Raw genomic sequence first — 22,863 nt, forward strand, 5'->3', positions numbered from 1 at the left:
TGTGCATTGTGCGCTTGGTGCATGAACGCCCACAACGTGAGCATTATCTTCAGAGTTTATGCTTTGTTCTGTCCGCCTGCAGAGGACGATCATTTTTCGGGGGAATAGAATGAGTGAGAGTGTGGCAAAGAGCACGAAACGCAGCTTTACAATGAAACAAGGCTTCAAAACAGCAAGTTAGAGATCGGTCATGTTGTGTAAACAAATTTATTTTCCTTAAGATACTGCGGCACGACAAATATATTACATACACATAGTGTTTATATAGTGACCTATACATGTATATGTTTGCACAGGGTATGCATTAACCCTCTGATGCTTTTTTTGTTATGTGATAGTGACACAGTTTAAATTACTGATATTTGCATTTGTCAACAATAGTAATCAAACACCACTTGCACTACAGTTTAAAACATGATGGAATTCCTTATCAGAAGTAGTAACAAAAAAGTAAAATGCTTTACATCAACTCATATATCATATTAATCATTCAAATCTATTATTCTATACCGGTAATCAGAAAACTGGGTCGTATTACATAGTACACAGTTATACACTTTACAAATTAGAGGGGAATGCAGTTACAAGTTGATTAAAAATAACAATATATCTTTTTATTATATGGCTCCACGTCAGATTCCTTCTGGGGCAGAACTTCCTTTACTGTAGCTGTCAAATCACATGTTATCTTATGTTCATTAGATTTCTCATCTCTAGTGTAATTAGACACCAAATATAAAAAATATAATTATACGCAGTTAACGATGTCTCACTCAGAATTATTGAATCCCAAGTTACACGTGGACTATACAACATAATACGACCCATTATAAAAGCCAGTAGAATATTGGTGTTTTGAAGCTATGGCTACCCTTTTAAAATGTCATAGATAAAACCATGATATCCTTCCCTTCAATTTTGTTAAAGTATATCAGACTGAGATTTTGTTTGACTCACTGGTGACTTCAATTTCATCTGACATATCGAAGTGTGACTTGTCACTTTTCTTTGTCTTTCTCCTGATACATTTCCAGAGGGCAACACAAGGTACAGCAAGACTGGGTATTCCTGCCAATATAAAAATGATCACATTGATCCAGACTGGATATAGTTTGTCCTCCAGGACCGGGAATTTCTCCTGCAAAGACAGACAGAGGATCCATAATTAATATTCAATGCATTATTCAAGGTAGATAATCTCAAAGTAAAATGTATATTTACCGATTCTGGATCCCAAACTTTGTAAAAGAGCTTTTCAGAAACCTTAGTGACAAGGTAAAAGACCAAGATGACAAACATGATGAGCGGGCTGATGACTCTCCATGTTGCCTGCCAGAAGATGTTGGGTTTGTGTCCAATCATGAACTCAATGTCGTCATTGAACCTATAGGAGGACAGTGACACACACGGGACATTGTCAACAATATGCAAAACAACAATTTTGCCTAACAAAGGGGAAGCTATAACAATGCAATGCTTTTGATACCTTGACTAAGTCAAAGCTCATGTCCATTCTCCAGGTTTATATGGAAAAGGGCTTTGGTTAACGTCACTGAAGTAGTTAAGATAAATTGAAAAATATTTGTTCCAATTCTAAAAATGAAACAACAGTGCAGCTATATCACTATAACTATTATTATATTGTTCACATTCTACATATTACACCACACTAGTCTTTATTGTGTGATAGGTCACAACTTAGTTTTTTCAGGGGGGTTTTACTGTCTTTGACTTCACCACATAGCTTGAAAAACTAAATTTTTAAATGATATATAAACAGAGTTTACAAACTAGTAATTATATTATAATATTACCTATCTATCCCATAAATGTATACCACTGAGAACATTTCGCAGAAGGCAACAACTAGCAGGGGGATGGATCCTCCGTAAGTGTCAAAGAGAGCCAGCCAGTAGGTTCCTGAGGCTTGGACAAAGATCAGACCCACCAGACAGCACACTACACACGTTGCACCTGAAGGAGAGAAAATGATTTTACATATGTACTAGAATGCCTTGTTGATTGATAATAACAGAACAGATGTAGACTTACCAGTGATGGCCTCCTTTGGCCATGACTTTGGGAAAACGTTCAGGTCTTGCAGTGGCACTAGAACTCCTTCAATGTTACCAAACATAGAAGAGAGGCCCAGGCAGAAGAGCATGACGAAGAAGAGGACGGCCCACAGCGGTGAGAGCGGCATCTTGGTGATAGCCTCAGTGAACACAATGAAGGCTAAACCAGTTCCTTCAACTCCCTAGGCAGAAACACAACACTGTGTTATAGCAAAACGCTACATGCTCAATTTGAATCTGCTGTCCTGGTGCATTCATAATTGTAGTCCGACCTGCTCTGAGAAGATCTTACCTCACTGAGAAAAGTGTCCAAGTTGCAGGTTTTCAGATCCATCCCTTGAACAACACCAGGGTTTGTTTCATTGTAATATTGAAGGGCGTCCTTGTAGTTGCTTTCAGTGACGGCGCCCTCAGCCAGATTAAATGTATTTAGCAATTCTAGGATGTTTCTGAAACCCAAAAGTCATTAACTTTAAGAGATTTTTACTGTTGAATTACTGCTGAGGAAAAAATACTGTATATTAGCTGTTATAATGTATAATTAGGCAAAAAGGTCATAGAAACATACCCAGAAACACAGCTGTCGAATCTATCTGTCGCTCTGAAGCCGATAATTGTGTAAACGACAGTTGCAGAAAAGACAGAGGTGAAACCATTGATGACGGAGATGATCACTGCGTCCTGTTCACAGTTGTTGCTAAAGGAGAGATACGTTTTTTTTATTCGAGGCACAGCACATATACCTTTAACTTGAAATGAGAGTTAAACAAGATGATAAACTTACTGCACTGAGTTGTAGCTGGAGAAGGAAATGAGACCACCGAAAGCCAGAGAGAAGGAATAGAAAACCTGAGCACCTGCATCAAGCCATGTTGATGGCTTTGCCAGCTCTGCAACCTGGAAGAGTTTATGATAAAAGTACGTTAGGAAAATATGACATCATATGGCAGCTCTCGTTGAACAGAGTGTAAGGTATATTTAGATGAAAAGATGTCATTAATCTCTGTTACAAAATACTACTGTAAAAAAAAAAACTTTTAACAGCATTAAAACATGGGCTTTTTGAATACTGCATATTCAATTCATTCTGATTTGTTATCAACAGGAAGACCAGTGTTATCTTATTACACCAGAAATCTCTGTCTTCCTGACTTTGGCTCATATACCTTGATAACCATTTATCTTATCTGCTTCATAATTGGCATGTGTATTGTTAAGAGTCCAGTGAAGTAAAATATTATTAATCTTTGAATAAAACAATGCTCTGCAGCAGCAGCGGATGGGGCTCATCAACCGAAGTCACACAGCAACGACAACTGATTATCCACTTCAGGGTTCTAGGTACCGAGTCCAGCAGCCGGTCTTTATTTGCTGTTGCTCAATTACTGCAGTCGCATTTACAGTTTTTGAAAGAAAGCTGCAACCAGCATCACCACAGGCCAGACAAACCGGCAGGTTTAGAACGGACACTGCACTGGTTGAAATGGAGGAAACTCTCTGTTGGGCTGTTTGTCTTTAGTTTGTCTCGACAACCGTTCTACCCCTCGACTTCAAATTTAGCTGGTGCATTGCTCACTTCACATATCGTGTTTCTACATGTTACTTGATGGGAAGAAAGAACTCAGGCCAGTACTCTTCATGCAGGAAAGGAAAACAATAACAGTACGTCATGGTACAGTGTTGAAGTGTGAAGCTGTTTGGATGATGAAACTCCAAACAGGATGAACACAGGCCAAGCAATGAACCCAACAGGCACAGTACTGGGATTATAAAAGTACAACTTACATCCGGCGTGAAGAGAAACTTTAGTCCATTCAAAGATCCTTTCAGAGTCAGTCCTCTGATCAGAAAGATCGTCAGCACCACATAAGGAAGAGTTGAGGTCACATACACAGCCTTTGGGAAAATGAGATATTTACATAATTATTATTTAGCTGAATTCAAAATCTTCTTTAAAATTGAAGTAATCATTGATCCATACCTTTCCTGTGGTCTCAATCCCACGAATGATGCAGACGTAGAGCATAGCCCATGCACAAATATGGCATAACAATATCCACCACTGCAGCCCACCGTCGTTCTCAATCGCAGGAGTTGTGTTCAAGGTCTCCCTGTACCAGAAATAATCCACGGGGGAGCTCTTCTCACACTCTGGGATATATCCTGACAGAATTTAAGAACAGTGTGTAACACCAAGCTTCAAGCAACACACTCTAAGTACAGATGTGTAGCACTAACCTGTTAAATTGGCATTCAGAGGACATTGACTCCATGGCAGAGGCTCCTGGAATGAGTTGAAGAAGTACCACATAATCCAGGCAAGGATGGTGTTGTAGTAGAGACTGATTGTAAGAGACACACACATGGATGCAATTCCTGCAAAAGAAGGGTTTAAATGTTTTGGAATGGTTTTCATCTCCATTGGTCTGTCTGTCTTTCTGTCTGTGAGTTAGCAGGATTACACAAAATGAGGTGAGGAAAGAAACCATAACATTTTTTGTGTGGATTTAGATCACGGAGCAGCCAAAGGAAAATGTTGCTTACCGATACCAACTAAATAAGGATGAATTGTAGCCCACAACTTCAAGTTCCCTTTTCTTATACGCTGACCGATGGCGAACTCCAGATGCAGAAGTGGGATTCCTTCAAGGACCAGTAGGATCAGAAACGGTATCATAAATGCACCTGGAGGACAAACCAAGGGAATGTTAGCATTGTGACACTTAAACGTTTCTGTACCTTTCACAAACGTCATACGTTTTTGAAATGTCTCAAAAAAATCAGAAAGCTGAGTGTTTGGATTCTTGAGGCAGGAAATACATTACAAAACCTTGTTAATTATTCAGAGAGTATTCGCATGGTGATTTATTATGCAATGAGCAATCCATTCAAGCTTTTGCAGCAGTTTTTCAAGGTTTTCCTGACAGTAATTATCTTTTTTATGTGAATGCAAATCAGTTACAAGCCAACGCTTGCTATTATGAAACAAAAAGCCACAGCAAATGATTCCAATCACACAGAAAAAACAATGTAGCGATAGATAATATACGGGAAGAATTTCCTTTTATAAAATGTTCTTTCTTTTTCTTTTTTTCACAGGCTGGCAACTGAAAATGTAATCCTGGTGGCAATAGCAGACACATACAAACGTCATGCTCTTCCAGTTTGTCCTGAATTGAACTTAATGAGGCATTAATTTTTTCACATCTTCTTGAGCAAGAAAAAAATAGTCAAATATGGAATAAGTGCAATAAACTATGAAAGCATCACTTGCCTCCTCCATGACTCTGGCACAGATAGGGGAAGCGCCAGACATTTCCGAGCCCCACACAAAACCCCACACACGTCAGCATGTACTGCGTCTTGTTGTCCCATTTTGGTCGGTCTCCAGCCTCATCCTCCTCCAGCTTGTCCAGCTGCTCGTGGGACAGTAACCTGTCCTCCAGGCCCGGATTGGGGATTTGTAGCTTCATGATCGAGGAAACACTGGACCTGTAGTTTGTTTTTAGCAATAATGTGCTGAGATGTAAATTGTATTGCTCACACCACGAGATGTACCGGACCCCTGTGATAGACTGACTCCACTGTGATGTCAGAGAGCATCAGCAGGAGGTGCGCAGCCTTTTAAGTGTGACAGAGCAAGATGCAACTTGGCAATTAACCAGAGTCTTATCTGACAGGGATGGGTCATATTACAGAGTTCAATGTTCACGTGAGCTTTACTAGAGATAATAAACAGTTTTATAGGATTTATTGTATGGCAGCACCAGTATCAGCCATTTCACGTAAATGACAAACATGTTTTTACTTCCCGTTAGCAGTACAGTATGTAATCTTGAGTTGGATATCGAGCCTCGTATGATCTTTTATGATAAAAGAGATAGAAAATCTATCATCATAATGTGAAATATGCGATGTAATAACGTCCTAATTCGAGTCCTGTAGACAGTTTAGTTTTATTTGCTCAGTTCTTCAGTTGTCTAACTGATTTATTCTGATTCATGATATGTCAAACATTATAACTTCTCCCATAACAACCTGCATATAGAGAGTTAATGAAAAATCTAAAACAATGTACAGTAACATAGATGAAATCAACAGACTAAAATACTTCCAAGACAAATGATTCCAGCACTTTAAACAATTATCACTTATTCACAGACACTGATAAGAATAATAAATATAATAAAGTCATGGGGTGTTTTTCATGTTGAACCATAAATCTGTCATCTACGGTGGCCTTGAAGTGCTTATTACTTTGATTTGCTGTCGTGTTGTTTGATTTGTTGTTGTATTTTGTGATTTGCTATTGGGTCTCTTGATTTGTTGTGTTTTGTGATGTCTTGTTTCTCATTTGCAGTTGTGTTCTGGGATTTGTGGTTGTTTTGTGAATTGTTGTGTTTTACGGATTTGTAATACTACCCATTGGGTCTGAACACATCTTGTGATTTCACGTTTGTCCGAACTGTCATTGCATTATATTTCCATAACTTTGTATCTTGACATCATCCATTTCCAGTATATTCGGTTATTTCCGCTCTCAAAAGCAGAATGAATTTAACTGTACCTCCACATTGTTATGTTTTCCCATTTGACTTTGTGATTTGCTCTTGCTCTGTTTTTTCCACCATTTATCTACTCTCTAGCTTCTGTATTTGCTTAATATCTACCTGATCGCGTCTCTCTCGGAGGTTTCCCTGGATGTTACTTCAGTGCGCACTGTCCCGAGTCCTCTGCGCTGCGTGACGCGAATGGAGAAGGTTCAAGGATAACAAGAGGCTGCAGGGTTTTGCTGCTGCAGGAGACCTGCCGGCAGTCCGCTGGCCGGGGGAGGGCTGTCTGTCACAGTCTGCGGTCATCCATTTATTTTAATCATCTCCAAAACGCCTGTGCATGGATACATCATGGCTACGTTCATGTGCAGGGTACAGTTCTTAGATGATACTGATCCATTCAACAGCACCAATTTCCCCCGAGCCCACCAGACCACCTCTGTACACTTTCAGGGAAGATATTCCTCTGATCAATCAGATTGCTGGAGTCCACAGGCTGCTGAAAGCCCCACAGAAGGTATGCACTTTACTTTTCACTCTCATGATTTTGTCCATGTGTCTATAAAATTAATAATTAGCCTGAACATGTTGATGTGGTTACCACCAAACAAACCTAATGGACCATTGGTTGAGTCAATGACTGTGATGCTGATGCAGCATCAATGTACATTCAAGTTATTACATGTACTGTCAGTACAGGACAGGCCCATGATATGACATTATGTGAATAATATGAATATTTTGTGGATTTAAATGATATTGGAGGTTAATAGACATCCATTATTTGTCTTGGGGGAGGCAGGCATCTGTTAATGTTTACCTCAACCACAACACTAATCCCCTTTCAGCTGAAACTTCTCACTATTCATTATCCAGACTAAGACCTTTCAAAACCTTTGTAAGTTTTCGGTCCGTTTTTGTTGTGTGAGAGAAAAGAAAGAATCAAGGTAACAGAACATATATTTATATTGATTAGTTGGCTGCGCTGAATAGTTTAATATTCCTTCAAATTAAAATCAAATTCTCATTATGTTAACTATGTATCACTTTGCATTTGTGCTATTCATGAATGGGCAGACTGAAGTCTAGGTAGGAATCCACTTCTGCTGTTGTCACTAAACCCCAGTCAGAGTGCATGGGGTCAAATGGCCAGTTGGTCAGTTCGAGGGATGGATGAGGCTAACTTCTGATCTGGACTGACCTAGATCTGGGGATTTGTATTAGAACCCATCTGATCTCATCTTCATTTTGTTACGTTTGGTCAGCGCTATCACGTCAGGCTTTATTTATTCATTCCTAAATCTTTGAGAAGGTGAAACTTTACACTTTGTTTTTGTCCTTCCCAAGATCCACAACTGCATGGCCAGTTTTTAGCAGCTGAAAATAACTGAATGTTTCTCTTTGGTCTGGTGTAATTGCTGTGCTTAAGTTTCCCTAAAGAAACCCAGTGACAAATATTGTAAACTTAAAGTCGGTTTTCTACTTATTTTCTGGAGGCCTCTGATGGCTCATCTTGAGAAATTCTGTTCCAAATAGACCACGTGTAAACCAAACACATTTCCATAAGGTCTCGTCTACTGTCCTTCAAGTTTAAACAAAGCAGAGAGGCCATAGCATGAGGTTAAGTCTTTTATTGAGCATTCATCTTGGTCTGGTCAGGAAGTTGAGTAAATAGAAAGTTAATTTAGGTCTTTCTTCATTCTGTCAGATCAGGGGGTATAGAGCTGGTAAGATAAGCCTCAGGATGCTGTGGATCACCACAAGCCTGGCTCTGTGTCGCCACATTTGAGCAACGAGTTCTCAAATGTGGTTCTCTCAACGTGTTAAGACCTCTGACAACAAACCTGTTGTCTTTGAGGTCCGTCTCTATGGTGATAGTCGATCCGGTACAAATAGCACACTGCTAACACATGGTGCCGAGGGAGTCAAAACAGCTAGCATATGCTGTCTCTGGGCTGGTGCTGTCAGTTTCAGTCTGCAGTCTCAAGAGGGAAGTGTGTGTGTGTGTGTATGTGTGTATGTGTGTATGTGTGTATGTGTGTGTGTGTGTGTGTGTGTGTGTGTGTGTGTGTGTGTGTGTGTGTGTGTGTGTGTGTGTGTGTGTGTGTGTGTGTGTGTGTGTGTGCGCGTGTGTGTGTGTGCGCGCGCCCGCATTACTTTATTATTACTTCTTCAGGACCTTTCCCAGCATAAACACCGAGGTTTTCGTTTGGCTGTCCACAATAAATTGTGACATGGAAACAGTTGTTTTCCAATCACAGCTGGGAAGAAGATGTGAGCAACAACACTTTGCAAAATAATAAGCACAAGCTACATTCACATAATCACTCATCGGTGAGATGCAAGCAACAGTGTGTAATCCCTCTGGTTTGATGTGTTTTTGGATTCATTAAACCACTTTCTTTAACATCTAAAAACAAAAGGAAAGAAAGCAAAACAAAGGCGGATTTCCTGATTCAGACACAAGGAGAGTCATATAAAAACTATTGGAATCAAACATTACTGATGTTAATGTTAATGTTTGAATGTCAATGTAATTATCAGTGAGTTACAAACATCATTCCTGCACATGGTAAATAAGATACAGCATTTAACTCGGGTTGTCATATCTGTTCAGTCATCTCTGCATCATATCTTCAGCCGTGTCTCATGTGTGGCGGCCACATCAGCAGCTGCCCACCAGTGTTAGTATTTATTAAGATTTGATCATATTTTACACCCAAACATTTACAAATAATGACAAAACACATAGTCCTTCAAATGTGACACTCTTTATTCAGTTTTCTTTCTAATTTGGGTGCAATCAATTGTACGTTTCGATAACATATTTCTTAGAATGGACTGAGTGAAAAAGTCCGCGGAGTGACTGTTTTCATACTTTCAGGGTACCTACAGACCCCCTTCAAGTCATTACGGATAGTAAAAACCCAGAAAATGTATTTTACACAATATGGGCCCTTTTAATGTAAAAACAAAGTTCACGTTGCAGTAGAACGCATTATGGAAAATATGAATAAATAATTTTCCAAAAGGAAGGTTTTTTTTTGTATTGTCATAATTGTTATTGTCATAAAAATAATAAAATGTAACTTATTTCAAAGGGTTTTTTTTCCATGGTTTCTAATTTTGTGGAGAGACGCCTTTGATGGCTGTGAAATGTTTTTTTTTAACTGGGGAAACACAACCCAAGTGAAAAGCCATGTTTTGGCCAGACTGTCCAACATTACTTTGTTGTGTCAACATGACAAAATGCATTATGAAATGTAAATCAAATGTTCTTAACTCCACCATTATTATTTATTAATCAATATATGAAGTAGTTCAACAGAGAGGTTTATTTTTTTATTATATGGCTCCAAGTCAGATTCCTTCTGGGACAGAATGTGACTGTAGCTGTCAAATCACACGTAATCTTATGTTTATTAGATTTCTCATCTCTAGTGTAATTAGACACCAAATATAAATATACACAGATAACGATGTCTCACTCCGAATTATTGGGTCCCAAGTTAAACGTGGACTATACAACATAATACGACCCATTATAAAAGCCAGTAGAATATTGGCTTTTTGAAGCTATGCCTACTATTTTAAAATGTCATCGATAAAACCATGATATCCTTCACTCAAATCTGAAAAAGTATATCAGACTGAGATTTAGTTTGACTCACTGGTGACTTCAATTTCATCTGACATATCGGAATGTGACTTTTCACTTTTCTTTGTCTTTGTCCTGATACATTTCCAGAGGGCAACACAAGGTACAGCAAGACAGGGTATTCCTGCCAATATAAAAATGATCACATTGATCCAGACTGGATATGGTTTGTCCTCCAGTGCCGGGAATTTCTCCTGCAAAGACAGACAAAGGATTTTTTTTATATCAACACATGGCAAATAATCAATACATTATTCTAGGTAGATAATATCAAAGTAAAATTTATATTTACCGATTCTGGATCCCAAACTTTGTAAAAGAGCTTTTCAGAAACTTTAGTGACAAAGTAAAAGACCAAGATGACAAATATGATGAGCGGGCTGATGACTCTCCAAGTTGCCTGCCAGAAGATGTTGGGTTTGTGTCCAATCATGAACTCAATGTCGTCATTGAACCTATAGGAGGACAGTGACACACACGGGACATTGTCAACAATATGCAAAACAACAATTTGGCCAAAAAAAAGACAAAGCTATAACAATGCAATGCTTTTGATGCATTACATCACATTACATTTCATTTAGCTGACACTTTCATCCAAAGCGACTTACAATAAGTGCATTCAACCATGAGGGTACAAACCTAGAACAACAAGAATCAATTAAGTACAATTTGCTTCAAAAAAATGTAAGTACCATATAAGTGCAACTAAGCACATTATAACATTTTTTTTGGTTTTCACCAAGGTGTAGTTGGAAGAGATATGACTTTAGTCTGTGGCAGAAGATGTGTAGACTTTCTGCTGTCCTGATGTCAATGGGGAGCTCCTTCCACCATTTGGGAACCAGGACATCCAACAGTCGTGATTTTGTTGAGTGGCTAGGTGTGTCTCGCAGTGAGGGAGCAACAAGCCGATTGGCAGATGCAGAGCGGACTGGACAGGCTGGGGTGTAAGGTTTGACCATGTCCTGGATGTGTGAGTTTCAGGGGTAAACACTGTGGCCGATTAGTGACATATCTTCAGACGTAATAAAACAGAAAAACACAACATGCCTCCATACAGCTTGTGTTGTGTCATCCAAGTGTCCACAAGCCCCGACATTCATATTCGACTCGAAACAACGTCATTTACACTTTTTAAGCCTAAAAGCTAGTAGACGTTAGCATTTCTAACGGTCCCTGTATGCACCTCGTTGGAAGATATCAGCGGACTTATAGGCTTAAAACTTGGTGTAAATGACGCCGTTAAGAGTCAAATATGAATGTCTGGGCTTGTGGACACTTGGATGACACAACACGAGCTGTATGGAGGCATGTTATGGTTTTTCTGTTGTTTTATTGCGTCTGAAGTAGGACTCACCATTGTTGACTTTAATTGTATTGGATTCTGCTCAAACAAAGTTTACCCCTGAGAGTCCAGAAGTGTTTTGTGGACTCAAACACCTACCTTTTTTCAGGGGGTTTGACTCTCTTTGACCTCACCACATAGCTTGAAAAACTATATTCCTTACATGGCATCAATGCACAAATTACTTTAAATGCTATATAAACATTGTGTTTTTTAAACAAGTATTTCAACATTACCTATCTATCCCATAAATGTATACCACTGAGAACATTTCGCAGAAGGCAACAACTAGCAGGGGGATGGATCCTCCGTAAGTGTCAAAGAGAGCAAGCCAGTAGTTTCCTGAGCCTTGGATAAATATCAGACCCACCAGACAGCACAGCAGGCACGTTGCACCTGAAGGAGAGAAAATAATTTTACAATTGTACTAGAATGCCTTGTTGATTGATAATAACATAACACTCAAGACTTACCAGTGATGGCCTCCTTTGGCCATGACCTAGGGAAAACGTTCAGGTCTTGCAGTGGCACTAGAACTCCTTCAATGCCACCAAACATAGTAGAGAGGCCCAGGCAGAAGAGCATGATGAAGAAGAGGACGGCCCACAGCGGTGAGAGCGGCATCTTGGTGATAGCCTCAGTGAACACAATGAAGGCTAAACCAGTTCCTTCAACTCCCTAGGCAGAAACACAACACTGTGTTATAGCAAAACGCTACATGCTCAATTTGAAGCTGCTGTCCTGGTGCATTCATAATTGTAGTCCGACCTGCTCTGAGAAGATCTTACCTCACTGAGAAAAGTGTCCAAGTTGCAGGTTTTCAGATCCATCCCTTGAACAACACCAGGGTTTGTTTCATTGTAATATTGAAGGGCGTCCTTGTAGTTGCTTTCAGTGACGGCGCCCTCAGCCAAATTAAATGTATTTAGCAATTCTAGGATGTTTCTGAAACCCAAAAGTCATTCTGTGTCAGGGTTTTGTATTTGTCAGTGTTTAGTTTCCTCGGTTTCCAAAGTGTTTTCTGTTTATTAGTACATCCCTGTGTTTCATGTTTCACACTCCGGGTTCTGTTTCCTGTTTTATTTTGTAGTCTGGGTTCTTGTGTCTCGTGTCTAGTTTTACTTCCTGTCTGTGATTGTCTGCACCAGTCCTCATGTGTTACACCTGTGTCCCATTGCCCCTGCCTTCCCTGTGTCTGTATTTAAGCCTCGGTTCTTCCCTTTGTCCTTGTCGGATCGTTGTCTATTGTCGTATGTCGGTTGTGTTCTCCTGTCCTGGTATCCTGTCCTGATCTCCGATGTTGTTCGTATCTAGTGTCTCCTGAGCCTCTGCACCTCTGCATCCCCGTGTAAGCTTCCTGTGTTTTCCCCCTTTTGTGTTCCCAGTTGTTTTGTCCGTTAAAGACTTGTTTTTGTATTAAAATTACACTCTTTAAGTTTAAACTCTGCGTCTGGGTCCAACTGCCCCACACACCGTGACATTCTGAGATTTTTACTGTAAAATAATGTATATTAGCTGCTGTATAATTTGGAAAAAACGGTCATAGAAACATACCCAGAAACACAGCTGTCGAATCTATCTGTCGCTCTGAAGCCGATAATGGTGTAAACGACAGTTGCAGAAAAGACAGCGGTGAAACCATTGATGACGGAGATGATCACTGCGTCCTGTTCACAGTTGTTACTAAAGGAGAGATAAGTTATTTTTAGTCAAGGCACAGTACATATACCTTTAACTTGAAATGACGGAGAGTTAAACAAGATGATAAACTTACTGCACTGAGTTGTAGCTGGAGAAGGAAATGAGACCACCGAAAGCCAGAGAGAAGGAATAGAAAACCTGAGCACCTGCATCAAGCCATGTTGATGGGTTTGCCAGCTCTGTAACCTGGAAGAGGTAGTATGTTAGTTCAGGGTTCTGCGTGCTGAGTCCAACAGCTGGATTTAACTTGTTGTGGCTCAATTACTGCAGATCACTTTTACAGTTACAGACAGAAAGCTACAACCAGCATCACCAAGGCCAGACAAACAGCACATTCAAAACAGGCAGGTTTAGTCTTTTTAGATTGTCTCAACAACCGTTTAACCCACCAACCCTAAAATCTGCAGTTGTAATGCTGAGGACCTACGGAAGTGTAGTGACGGTTATAAAGTTTTTGAGATGACCAGTTCATGAGTACACGTCAAATATCATGTTTCTACATGTTACTTGATGGGAAGAAGCTGTTTGCATTATGCGCCAGAAAAGCAAACTCCAAACAGGATGAACACAGGGCAAGCAATGAACCCAACAGGCAATGTACCAGGATTTTAAAAGTACAACTTACATCCGGCGTGAAGAGAAACTTTAGTCCATTCAAAGATCCTTTCAGAGTCAGTCCTCTGATCAGAAAGATCGTCAGCACCACATAAGGAAGAGTTGCGGTCACATACACAGCCTTGGGAAAATTTTATATTTACATAATTATTATTTAGCTGAATTCAAAATCTTCTTCAAAATTGTAGTAATCATTGATCCATACCTTTCCTGTGGTCTCAATCCCACGAATGATGCAGACGTAGAGCATAGCCCATGCACAAATATGGCATAACAATATCCACCACTGCAGCCCACCGTCGTTCTCAATCGCAGGAGTTGTGTTCAAGGTCTCCCTGTACCAGAAATAATCCACGGGGGAGCTCTTCTCACACTCTGGGATATATCCTGACAGAATTTAAGAACAGTGTGTAACACCAAGCTTCAAGCAACACTCTTTAACATTTCTGCAAGAGTACAGATGTGTAGCACTAACCTGTTAAATTGGCATTCAGAGGACATTGACTCCATGGCAGAGGCTCCTGGAAGGAGTTGAAGAAGTACCACATAATCCAGGCAAGGATGGTGTTGTAGTAGAGACTGACTGTGAGAGACACAAGCATGGATGCAATTCCTGCAAAAGAAGGGTTTAAATGTTTTGTAATGGTTTTCATCTGTAGTGGTCTGTCTGTCTTTCTGTCTGTATATTTGTGTGAGTTAGCAGGATTACACAACAATCTACTAGAGACATTACCATAAAACTTAGTGGAAGGATGTGGTATGGGTGAGGAAAGAAACCATAACATTTTTGTGTGGATTTAGATCACGGAGCGGCCAAAGGAAAATGTTGCTTACCAATACCAACTAAATAAGGATGAATTGTAGCCCACAACTGCAAGTTCCCTTTTCTTATACGCTGACCGATGGCGAACTCCATATGCAGAAGTGGGATTCCTTCAAGGACCAGCAGGATCAGAAACGGTATCATAAATGCACCTGGAGGACAAACCAAGGGAATGTTAGCATTGTGACACTAAAACATTTCTGTACCTTTCACATACGTCGTTATCCGTTTTTGAAATGTCGAAGAAAATCTGAGATTTCACAAGTTGACAACTGAAAATGTAATCCTGGTGGCGGTAGCAGACACATACAAACTTCATGCTCTTCCAGTTTGTCCTGAATTGGACTAAATGAGGCATTAATTCTTTCACATCTTCTTGAGCACTACTGTTAAAAAAATGGTCAAATATGGAATAAGTGCAATAAACTATGAAAGCATCACTTGCCTCCTCCATGAATCTGGCACAGATAGGGGAAGCGCCAGACATTTCCGAGCCCCACACAAAACCCCACACACGTCAGCATGTACTGCGTCTTGTTCTCCCATTTTGGTCGGTCTCCAGCCTCGTCCTCCTCCAGCTTGTCCAGCTGCTCGTTGGACAGTAACCTGTCCTCCAGGCCCGGATTGGGGATTTGTAGCTTCATGATCGAGGAAACACTGGACCTGTAGTTGTTGTTTTGCGATAATGTGCTGAAATGTAAATTGTATTGCTCACACCGCGAGATGTACCGGACCCCTGTGATAGACTGACTCGACTGTGCTGTCAGAGAGCATCAGCAGGAGGTGCGCAGCCTTTTAAGTGTGACAGACCAAGATGCAACTTGGCAATTAACCAGAGTCTTATCTGACAGGGATGGGTCATATTACAGAGTTCAATGTTCTTTACTGGAGATAATAAACATTTGTATAGGATTTATTGTATTATCTTCAGTTGTCTAACTGATTTATTCTGATTTATGATATGTAAAACATTATAACTTCTCCCATCACAACTTGCATATAAAGAGTTAATGAAAAAATCAAACACAAATACTTCCAAAACAAATGATTCCAGCATTTTATGAAACAATTATCACTTATTCACAGACACTGATAAGAATAATAAATATAATAAAGTCATATTCAAGGTTCAAGGTTCAAGGTTAATTTGTATTAAAGCCCATCAGATCTCAACACATCTTGTGAATTCACGTTTGTCCAAACTGTCATTGAATTATAACTTTGTATCTTGACATCATCCATTTCCAGAATTTTGTTATTTCCGCTGTCAAAAGCAGAATGCATTTAACTCTACCTCCACATTGTTGTGTTTTCCCATTTGCCTTTGTGATTTGCACTTCAGGGCCACCGTAGTCAGCTGTTTTTTCAGCTATGTATCAACTCTCTAGCTACTGTATTTGTCTAATATCTAATTATCTAACATCCACTGTATTTATCTAACATCCATTGTATCTACGGTGGCCGAGAGAGTTCAATGTGCTGCAAATTAAGAAAGAAAAAACACGTGCAAATTATGGAAAACAACTTCGTGAATTTGACGACACATGTGCTGCAAAAAGTTGTTAAGTTTGTGAAGTTATTGAAGTCTGCTACTCGTCAGTGGTGATGGAACTTCACAAAGCATTGAACTTCATCCAGGTACATCACTTTTTGGGGTCCCCATGAAACATAAAACGTTTTCGCAATTTGCAGCGTTCCTCTATTTGCAGTGCGTTGTGCTCTCTCGGCCACCGTATGTATCTCTCCACGCATTCTTCATCGAATGCTTTCTGCCTGCTTCAGTGCAGCTTGCGCTCTGTACTGCTTCACTTTGACCACTGGAGGCCGCCATTGCGCCTGTATCCGCAGCTGGCCCTGCAGAGCTCTGGCACAGTTTGCTCTGGAGGAGGGAGCCGCTCACCATCGCTGTCACAGGGTGCCAAGTGTTGCAGTCCCGTCCGCAGTCTGCCTCAGCACCGCCCGCAATGCCCTTGGACACCGCCGCCCCGCACACTCCCGCAGCGCCCTGACTGGCCGCGTCTCTCTCGGAGGTTTCCCTGGATGTTACTTCAGTGCGCACTGTCCCGAGTCCTCTGCGCTGCGTGACGCGAATGGAGAAGGTCCAAGGATAACAAGAGGCTGCAGGGTTTCGCTGCTGCAGGAGACCTGCCGGCAGTCCGCTGGCCGGGGGAGGGCTGTCTGTCACAGTCTGCGGTCATCCATTTATTTTGATCACCTCCAAAACGCCTGTGCATGGATACATCATGGCTACGTTCATGTGCAGGGTACAGTTCTTAGATGATACTGATCCATTCAACAGCACCAATTTCCCCGAGCCCACCAGACCACCTCTGTACACTTTCAGGGAAGATATTCCTCTGATCAATCAGATTGCTGGAGTCCACAGGCTGCTGAAAGCCCCACAGAAGGTATGCACTTTACTTTTCACTCTCATGATTTTGTCCATGTGTCTATAAAATTAATAATTAGCCTGAACATGTTGATGTGGTTACCACCAAACAAACCTAATGGACCATTGGTTGAGTCAATGACTGTGATGCTGATGCAGCATCAATGTACATTCAAGTTATTACATGTACTGTCAGTACAGGACAGGGCCATGATATGACATTATGTGAATAATATGAATATTTTGTGGATTTAAATGATATTGGAGGTTAATAGACATCCATTATTTGTCTTGGGGGAGGCAGGCATCTGTTAATGTTTACCTCAACCACAACACTAATCCCCTTTCAGCTGAAACTTCTCACTATTCATTATCCAGACTAAGACCTTTCAAAACCTTTGCAAGTTTTCGGTCAGTTTTTTTTGTGTGAGAGAAAAGAAAGAATCAAGGTAACAGAATATATATTTATATTGATTAGTTGGCTTCGCTGAATAGTTTAATATTCCTTCAAATTAAAATCAAATTCTTTTTATGTTAACTATGTATCACTTTGCATTTGTGCTATTCATGAATGGGCAGACTGAAGTCTAGGTAGGAATCCACTTCTGCTGTTGTCACTAAACCCCAGTCAGAGTGCATGGGGTCAAATGGCCAGTTGGTCAGTTGTCGAGGGATGGATGAGGCTAACTTCTGATCTGGACTGACCTAGATCTGGGGATTTGTATTAGAACCCATCTGATCCCAAAACAACTTCTGAATCATGTGTCCAAACTGTCATTGCATATGTTGCCTTAACATTGTATTTTGACATCATGTGTTTTCCGCATATCCACTTATTTTTATTGTCAAAAGCAGAAAGCATTTTCTTATACCTCCATTTTGTTATGTTTGGTCAGCGCTATCACGTCAGGCTTCATTTATTCCTAAATCTTTGAGAGAGAAACTTTACACATTGTTTTTGTCGTTCAAGATCCACAACTGCATGGCCAGTTTTTAGCAGCTGAAAATAACTGAATGTTTCTCTTTGGTCTGGTGTAATTGCTGTGTTTAAGTTTCCCTAAAGAAACCCAGTGACAAATATTGTAAACTTAAAGTCGGTTTTCTACTTATTTTCTGGAGGCCTCTGATGGCTCATCTTGAGAAATTCTCTGTTCTAGATAGACCACGTGTAAACCAAACACATTTCCATAAGGTCTCGTCTACTGTCCTTCAAGTTTAAACAAAGCAGAGAGGCCATAGCATGAGGTTAAGTCTTTTATTGAGCATTCATCTTGGTCTGGTCAGGAAGTTGAGTAAATAGAAAGTTAATTTAGGTCTTTCTTCATTCTGTCAGATCAGGGGGTAGAGAGCTGGTAAGATAAGTCGTGGACGCCTCAGGATGCTGTGGATCACCACAAGCCTGGCTCTGGTAGAGCAGGCCACTCAGCCGGACCGGCAGGATGGGATGGGAATGCCTTCCACTGTTTTAGCGAGGAGAGGGAAGCGGGGTAGTATTAAAAACACAAACAAAGAGCTGATGTGCTTTTGCCGTCGACATGTCTCAGTTTAGCAGAAGGCCAGCTGGACCTCAAAAGAGAGGGAGCCCCGGTGGTGGGTTCAGTGCCTGGTTAGTGAGATTTGGCCTCATGGGCTTTAGTGGTTTTGTAACTTGAGGGAGAGGTGCTTGTGTTTTTAAAAAATCAAAATAACAGGTGGATGACGAGACTGTGTCGCCACATTTGAGCAACGAGTTCTCCGATTGACACCCTCAGACGTTTGTGTGTTTGGTGACAACGTGTAAAGACGTCTGACAACCAACCTGTTGTCTTTGAGGTCTGTCTCTATGGTGAGAGTCGATCCAGTATAAATAGCACACTGCTAACACATGGTGCCGAGGGAGTCAAAACAGCTAGCATATGCTGTCTCTGGGCTGGTGCTGTCAGTTTCAGTCTGCAGTCTCAAGAGGGAAGTGTGTGTGTGTGTGTGTGTGTACTCGTTTTTCTTACTTCTTCAGGACCTTTTCCAGCATAAACAGTGACCTTGTCAGGACCAGTAGACCATATGGAGACCAAAGCCCAGTCTTAATTAGGCAATTTCTGAGGTCCTGCTTGAGGTTACGGTTAAGATGTGAATTGTGGTGTAGTTAAGGTTAGAGTTAGGCATGAATAAGTCATGATGAAGGTAAGGGATAAGGTTATGGTTTTGCTGTCCATAATGAAGTGACTTCAAAGTCCTATTAGGGATAGGCTGCACAAACCTCTGTGTGTGTTTGTGTGTGTGTGTGTGTGTGTGTGTGTGTGTGTGTGTGTGTGTGTGTGTGTGTGTGTGTGTGTGTGTGTGTGTGTGTAGTATCAACTCTGTGAGTGTTAGGCATGAAAAGCTTTTCTGTTGTTATTGTCGATAGAAAGTGCAATTATTCACTCACTGCCTTACTCAGCTTTGTCATGAATATTACATCGTCCTTGTCAGATGACGAAATGTGCATGCTGTCCTTTTGGAGTAAGTCCAAGTCTGCAGTTTTTCTCCACACACATCAATGGACCACTCGTCCTTCTTGTACTTTCCTCTCTGTCTGTGCTTTGCTCAGTCTGCGTCTCGGTGGCCTTGAGGCCCTGCATCATATTGCAAAGCAAAATGAGAAAGTGTGGCCTTGGAGAATGGACTCTCACTTTACCAATTTCAATTTCGGCCCAGTTGTTTTCCTGCATTTTTCTTCCTTCTTTCTTGAGAAATTACAGAGTCTCAGAATGAGAAGTTATGTTAAATGCTGTAAAATACAGGTTCTTCCTTCATGCCTGTCAAGAGTCCCTTTGAATTATTTGACACATTGTTATGCAGAATTGAAGTTTTGCCAGTCTCTGCGTTTCAGAGGATTGTCTCCGCAGAAGAATTGCATCTGTGAACGGACTCATCTTCTGAATGATTGACAGGAAGTTAAGATTACTGTTGCGGTTTCTCTTTCATGCATCAGTTGGGTTTTAATGTGTTTTAAATCGCTTTACTTCGGAGAAACTACACTCACCTTTATCAAACAAACTTTAAGCTTTAAAGTGGCTCACTCTAATTTATATATTTGGTCACAGAAACACTATGCGCAAGCCATTGGTATTGTTATCGTTTGGTTATTATGAGTTTCAAATCTACAAGTTGCACACAATATATATATGCTTTCACATTTCAGTTGTTTTTCCCTTGTGGAAGACAAAGACATTTGAAGTGAGATAGCAGTTTAAAATGGAAATTGCATGGTATTTATTTTTAGTCCTTTCTGCCTTAACTGCCTCCCTGGTCAGTGGACCACAGTATGGTGGTTGAAGGGAGAGGCCAGACCTCAGTGTGTGAGCAGAGCACTTGTGGTGACTTCTGGACTTGGCCATCACAGGGCCACCGTGGGTTCACGTCCTGGGCGCAGGGACGGCGAAGGAAGCCTCTGTTGCTTGTAATCTCGTAGCACTGTCCCTGGATTAAGGACCATTTATGCGTATCAACCTGACCTGGTTGTACATGGTAAAACCTGCAACCAGTAATCCAGGTTGCTTGTATAATGAGCACCTAAAGGGACACAAGTGAGAGGATGGATGGATGCACAGCTCAGTCGATGGTTCAACAGATGGGATTTGATTAATGGACAGACCTGCGTAGTTCACATAGATTCTTCTGCCTTTTCTTGCTTTTGGTCTGTGAGTTAAAACCTTGTGTGGAGAAATGCATTTCTTGCTTCCACAGCTCGCTAATTACTGGTTACAGCTGCAAATTCTGCCCAATGTTTTGTCTATTTCAGGTTGTGACACAGAGCGTGAAGCTAGAGGAGAACAAACATTTTTCCTCTTCCTTTTATCCAATGCATTTCCAAAATACTTTAAAAAAAAAGTAAATGTGCATATAGTAACAACTTTAACTAAGATATTAAATCAGATTCAAATTCATAAATTGAAAGGTTTAAAAGCTTTTACACTTGCAGAATACTTTTTTCATTGGGATTGTAAGTGATGTTTTTTTCTGCCACAAATATTTTTATTTTGAATAAACAGAAGAAGAAGTTAGTGGAGACTTAGAGTAAGCAGTGGTGCACGGAGAACATCTTAAACAAACAAGACAAACAAGAGAAGAACGTTAACTTAAATTCACACAGTGGATTTTCGATTCAGACATTAGGGAACTCCTGGTTGTACTAAACTCACAAGTTTGCCGTGGTTTAAAAAGATTTTCTTTGGTTGAGTGTCTCGCAGGTTATGCAGGGCCACTGGTCAACGTATATGATTTAGCGTGTCTCCTCCGTCACGCTACATTTCATATTACTGTCACACCCATTATTTTCAAAGGCATGTCAGTCCATATAGGCATAAAAATAGTGGGCCTAACTTTGGCTTCTATGCCTGGATTTCCTGTCAGTCCAAAATCTGTCCTGTAATCTGGAGAAGCACTTGCCTCCCCCCTTCTGCCTCTGTACAGTAAAGCTTTGTTTCTTTGGCTTCTGCTCTGTCTACCTGTCTCCCTTTCTCTCTATCTCTGTCTCTTCCTATCTCTCAGTCTGCCTCACTGTAAGAGCATAAACAACAACCTTTAAATAAGACTTGTCACTGTCTTAGAAACAATAGGATTACTTGAGCAATTAAAGTTGTTGCCCACTGGATCAGCCTCATGCTTTGCTCATCTCTTGTGTCCTCTAATGAAGATATTCATTCCTATAATCTGTCCAACTATCACCAGCAAACTTCTGGTTTAGAATGGAAAGTAAACAAGATGTCTCAGAGTCATAAGCTGCCTTCAGTCATGCACTGAACTCCCGATAATCACCCGAGATGATCTGGGGTATTTCTTACAAGCGACCAACAAAAAAAGTGAAAAAAAAACACACAAAAAGAATACAAATATATCTTAATGAAAAAGCTGTTCCATACAAGTAGAAGACACTGAGGAGGATGTCAACATGGAAAGACAATTGTATTCGAGAGCTTTTGGTTTTAAGGGAAGACGCCAGTGTCGAAGTTCTGTAAACAAATCTCTGCAGCAGACTTTTAAACATTATCTCCTGCCTCCTGCATGATCCACCCAGGCGTCACCCCTCACCTGAATGCTCTGGAGATTTTCCTGTCATTGTGAGCGCGTCTGACCCAAACAATCTCCTGCTGCGTCGTTCATATGTGAAAAGCAAAGTCTGGATTATGTCCGGACCCAGTTGTTCGGACATTTTCCCCGCAGGTCATGTCTGAAAACAAGTTATCCTAACCAACCACATGTTTTGTTTCACTTCTCAAATATGACACATGCAGTCTTTGAGTGGTGTAGTGCAGTAATACAAACAGAGTGGCCCGAACACATCAAAGCCCTCTGAGCCATAATGTGTTTCCCAGCCTTTTTCCTTCAGGTTCAATTAAGTTACTGTCGCATGTGGGAGGGAATTGAACTGCATGGTAATAACTGGTCTGATTTAAAAACCACATGGATTTTACATGTTACATATATGTTTGCTTATGTAAATCAAAAGTATTGTAGGCTGCTCATTTTATTAGATAATGGTAATTTATCCAGTTGTATCACAAGTTTTGATGCCCCACAAAGTCATCAGAGTGGGCCTGATGAGAACAGACAAATTCAAGGGGTTCAGTGTGTATGCTGTTGTTTTACACACCCTGACTGTTGAAGGAGCGCTCCCTCCACTTAAGTCATATGTTTGCCCTCCTGTGATGGTATTTTGTCTCCCCTGTCCGCTCCTCCACTG

At 40.7% G+C, this 22,863-nt stretch overlaps 3 protein-coding genes across 8 annotated transcripts in view; 1 reads left to right on the forward strand and 2 right to left on the reverse strand.

Annotated features, from left to right (window-relative positions):
- Positions 1-56: 56 nt before the first annotated feature.
- On the reverse strand, positions 57-5,548 carry LOC118113695 (sodium-dependent neutral amino acid transporter B(0)AT1-like). The gene is made up of 13 exons (XM_047340847.1): positions 5,350-5,548; positions 4,620-4,760; positions 4,314-4,451; positions 4,057-4,238; positions 3,861-3,971; positions 2,860-2,972; positions 2,644-2,772; positions 2,368-2,524; positions 2,053-2,257; positions 1,815-1,974; positions 1,222-1,384; positions 958-1,138; positions 57-76 (listed from the first exon to the last, which is right to left on the reverse strand). Exons 1-13 carry the CDS (start codon positions 5,546-5,548, stop codon positions 57-59), a joined length of 1,899 nt encoding a protein of 632 aa, XP_047196803.1.
- Positions 5,549-9,516: 3,968 nt separating this feature from the next.
- LOC118114202 (sodium-dependent neutral amino acid transporter B(0)AT1-like) lies at positions 9,517-15,463 on the reverse strand. The gene is made up of 12 exons (XM_035164512.2): positions 15,219-15,463; positions 14,785-14,925; positions 14,426-14,563; positions 14,156-14,337; positions 13,961-14,071; positions 13,409-13,521; positions 13,189-13,317; positions 12,423-12,579; positions 12,108-12,312; positions 11,871-12,030; positions 10,579-10,741; positions 9,517-10,480 (listed from the first exon to the last, which is right to left on the reverse strand). The coding sequence occupies exons 1-12, from the start codon at positions 15,415-15,417 to the stop codon at positions 10,286-10,288; spliced, it is 1,893 nt and encodes a 630-aa protein (XP_035020403.2). The 5' UTR covers positions 15,418-15,463; the 3' UTR covers positions 9,517-10,285.
- A 1,211-nt stretch (positions 15,464-16,674) lies between these two features.
- fhod3b (formin homology 2 domain containing 3b) overlaps positions 16,675-22,863 on the forward strand; it is an 88,652-nt gene continuing 82,463 nt past the window's right edge. For all 6 annotated transcript variants that reach the window (XM_035164505.2, XM_035164507.2, XM_035164508.2 and 3 more), the window contains exon 1: positions 16,675-17,181. In XM_035164505.2, the coding sequence (XP_035020396.2) occupies positions 17,017-17,181 (165 nt within the window). In that variant the 5' untranslated portion in view covers positions 16,675-17,016. The remainder of the gene's footprint in view (positions 17,182-22,863) is intronic.

Source organism: Hippoglossus stenolepis, chromosome 8 (assembly GCF_022539355.2).
Source record: "Hippoglossus stenolepis isolate QCI-W04-F060 chromosome 8, HSTE1.2, whole genome shotgun sequence".
In the NCBI taxonomy this organism is placed as follows: Eukaryota; Metazoa; Chordata; class Actinopteri; order Pleuronectiformes; family Pleuronectidae; genus Hippoglossus; species Hippoglossus stenolepis.

Excerpts from the sequence above, each read along its gene's own strand:
- LOC118114202 (XM_035164512.2), bottom strand. The coding sequence starts at position 15,417 with ATGAAGCTACAAATCCCCAATCCGGGCCTGGAGGACAGGTTACTGTCC. Across the intron at positions 14,564-14,784 it reads TCCTTATTTAGTTGGTATTG|GAATTGCATCCATGCTTGTG; the intron begins GTAAGCAACATT and ends CTTCTTTTGCAG. Across the intron at positions 10,742-11,870 it reads TACATTTATGGGATAGATAG|GTTCAATGACGACATTGAGT; the intron begins GTAATGTTGAAA and ends GTCCTCCTATAG.
- LOC118113695 (XM_047340847.1), bottom strand. The coding sequence starts at position 5,548 with ATGAAGCTACAAATCCCCAATCCGGGCCTGGAGGACAGGTTACTGTCC. Across the intron at positions 4,761-5,349 it reads GTGCCAGAGTCATGGAGGAG|GTGCATTTATGATACCGTTT; the intron begins GCAAGTGATGCT and ends TTTGTCCTCCAG. Across the intron at positions 2,773-2,859 it reads TCCAGCTACAACTCAGTGCA|CAACAACTGTGAACAGGACG; the intron begins GTAAGTTTATCA and ends TCTCTCCTTTAG.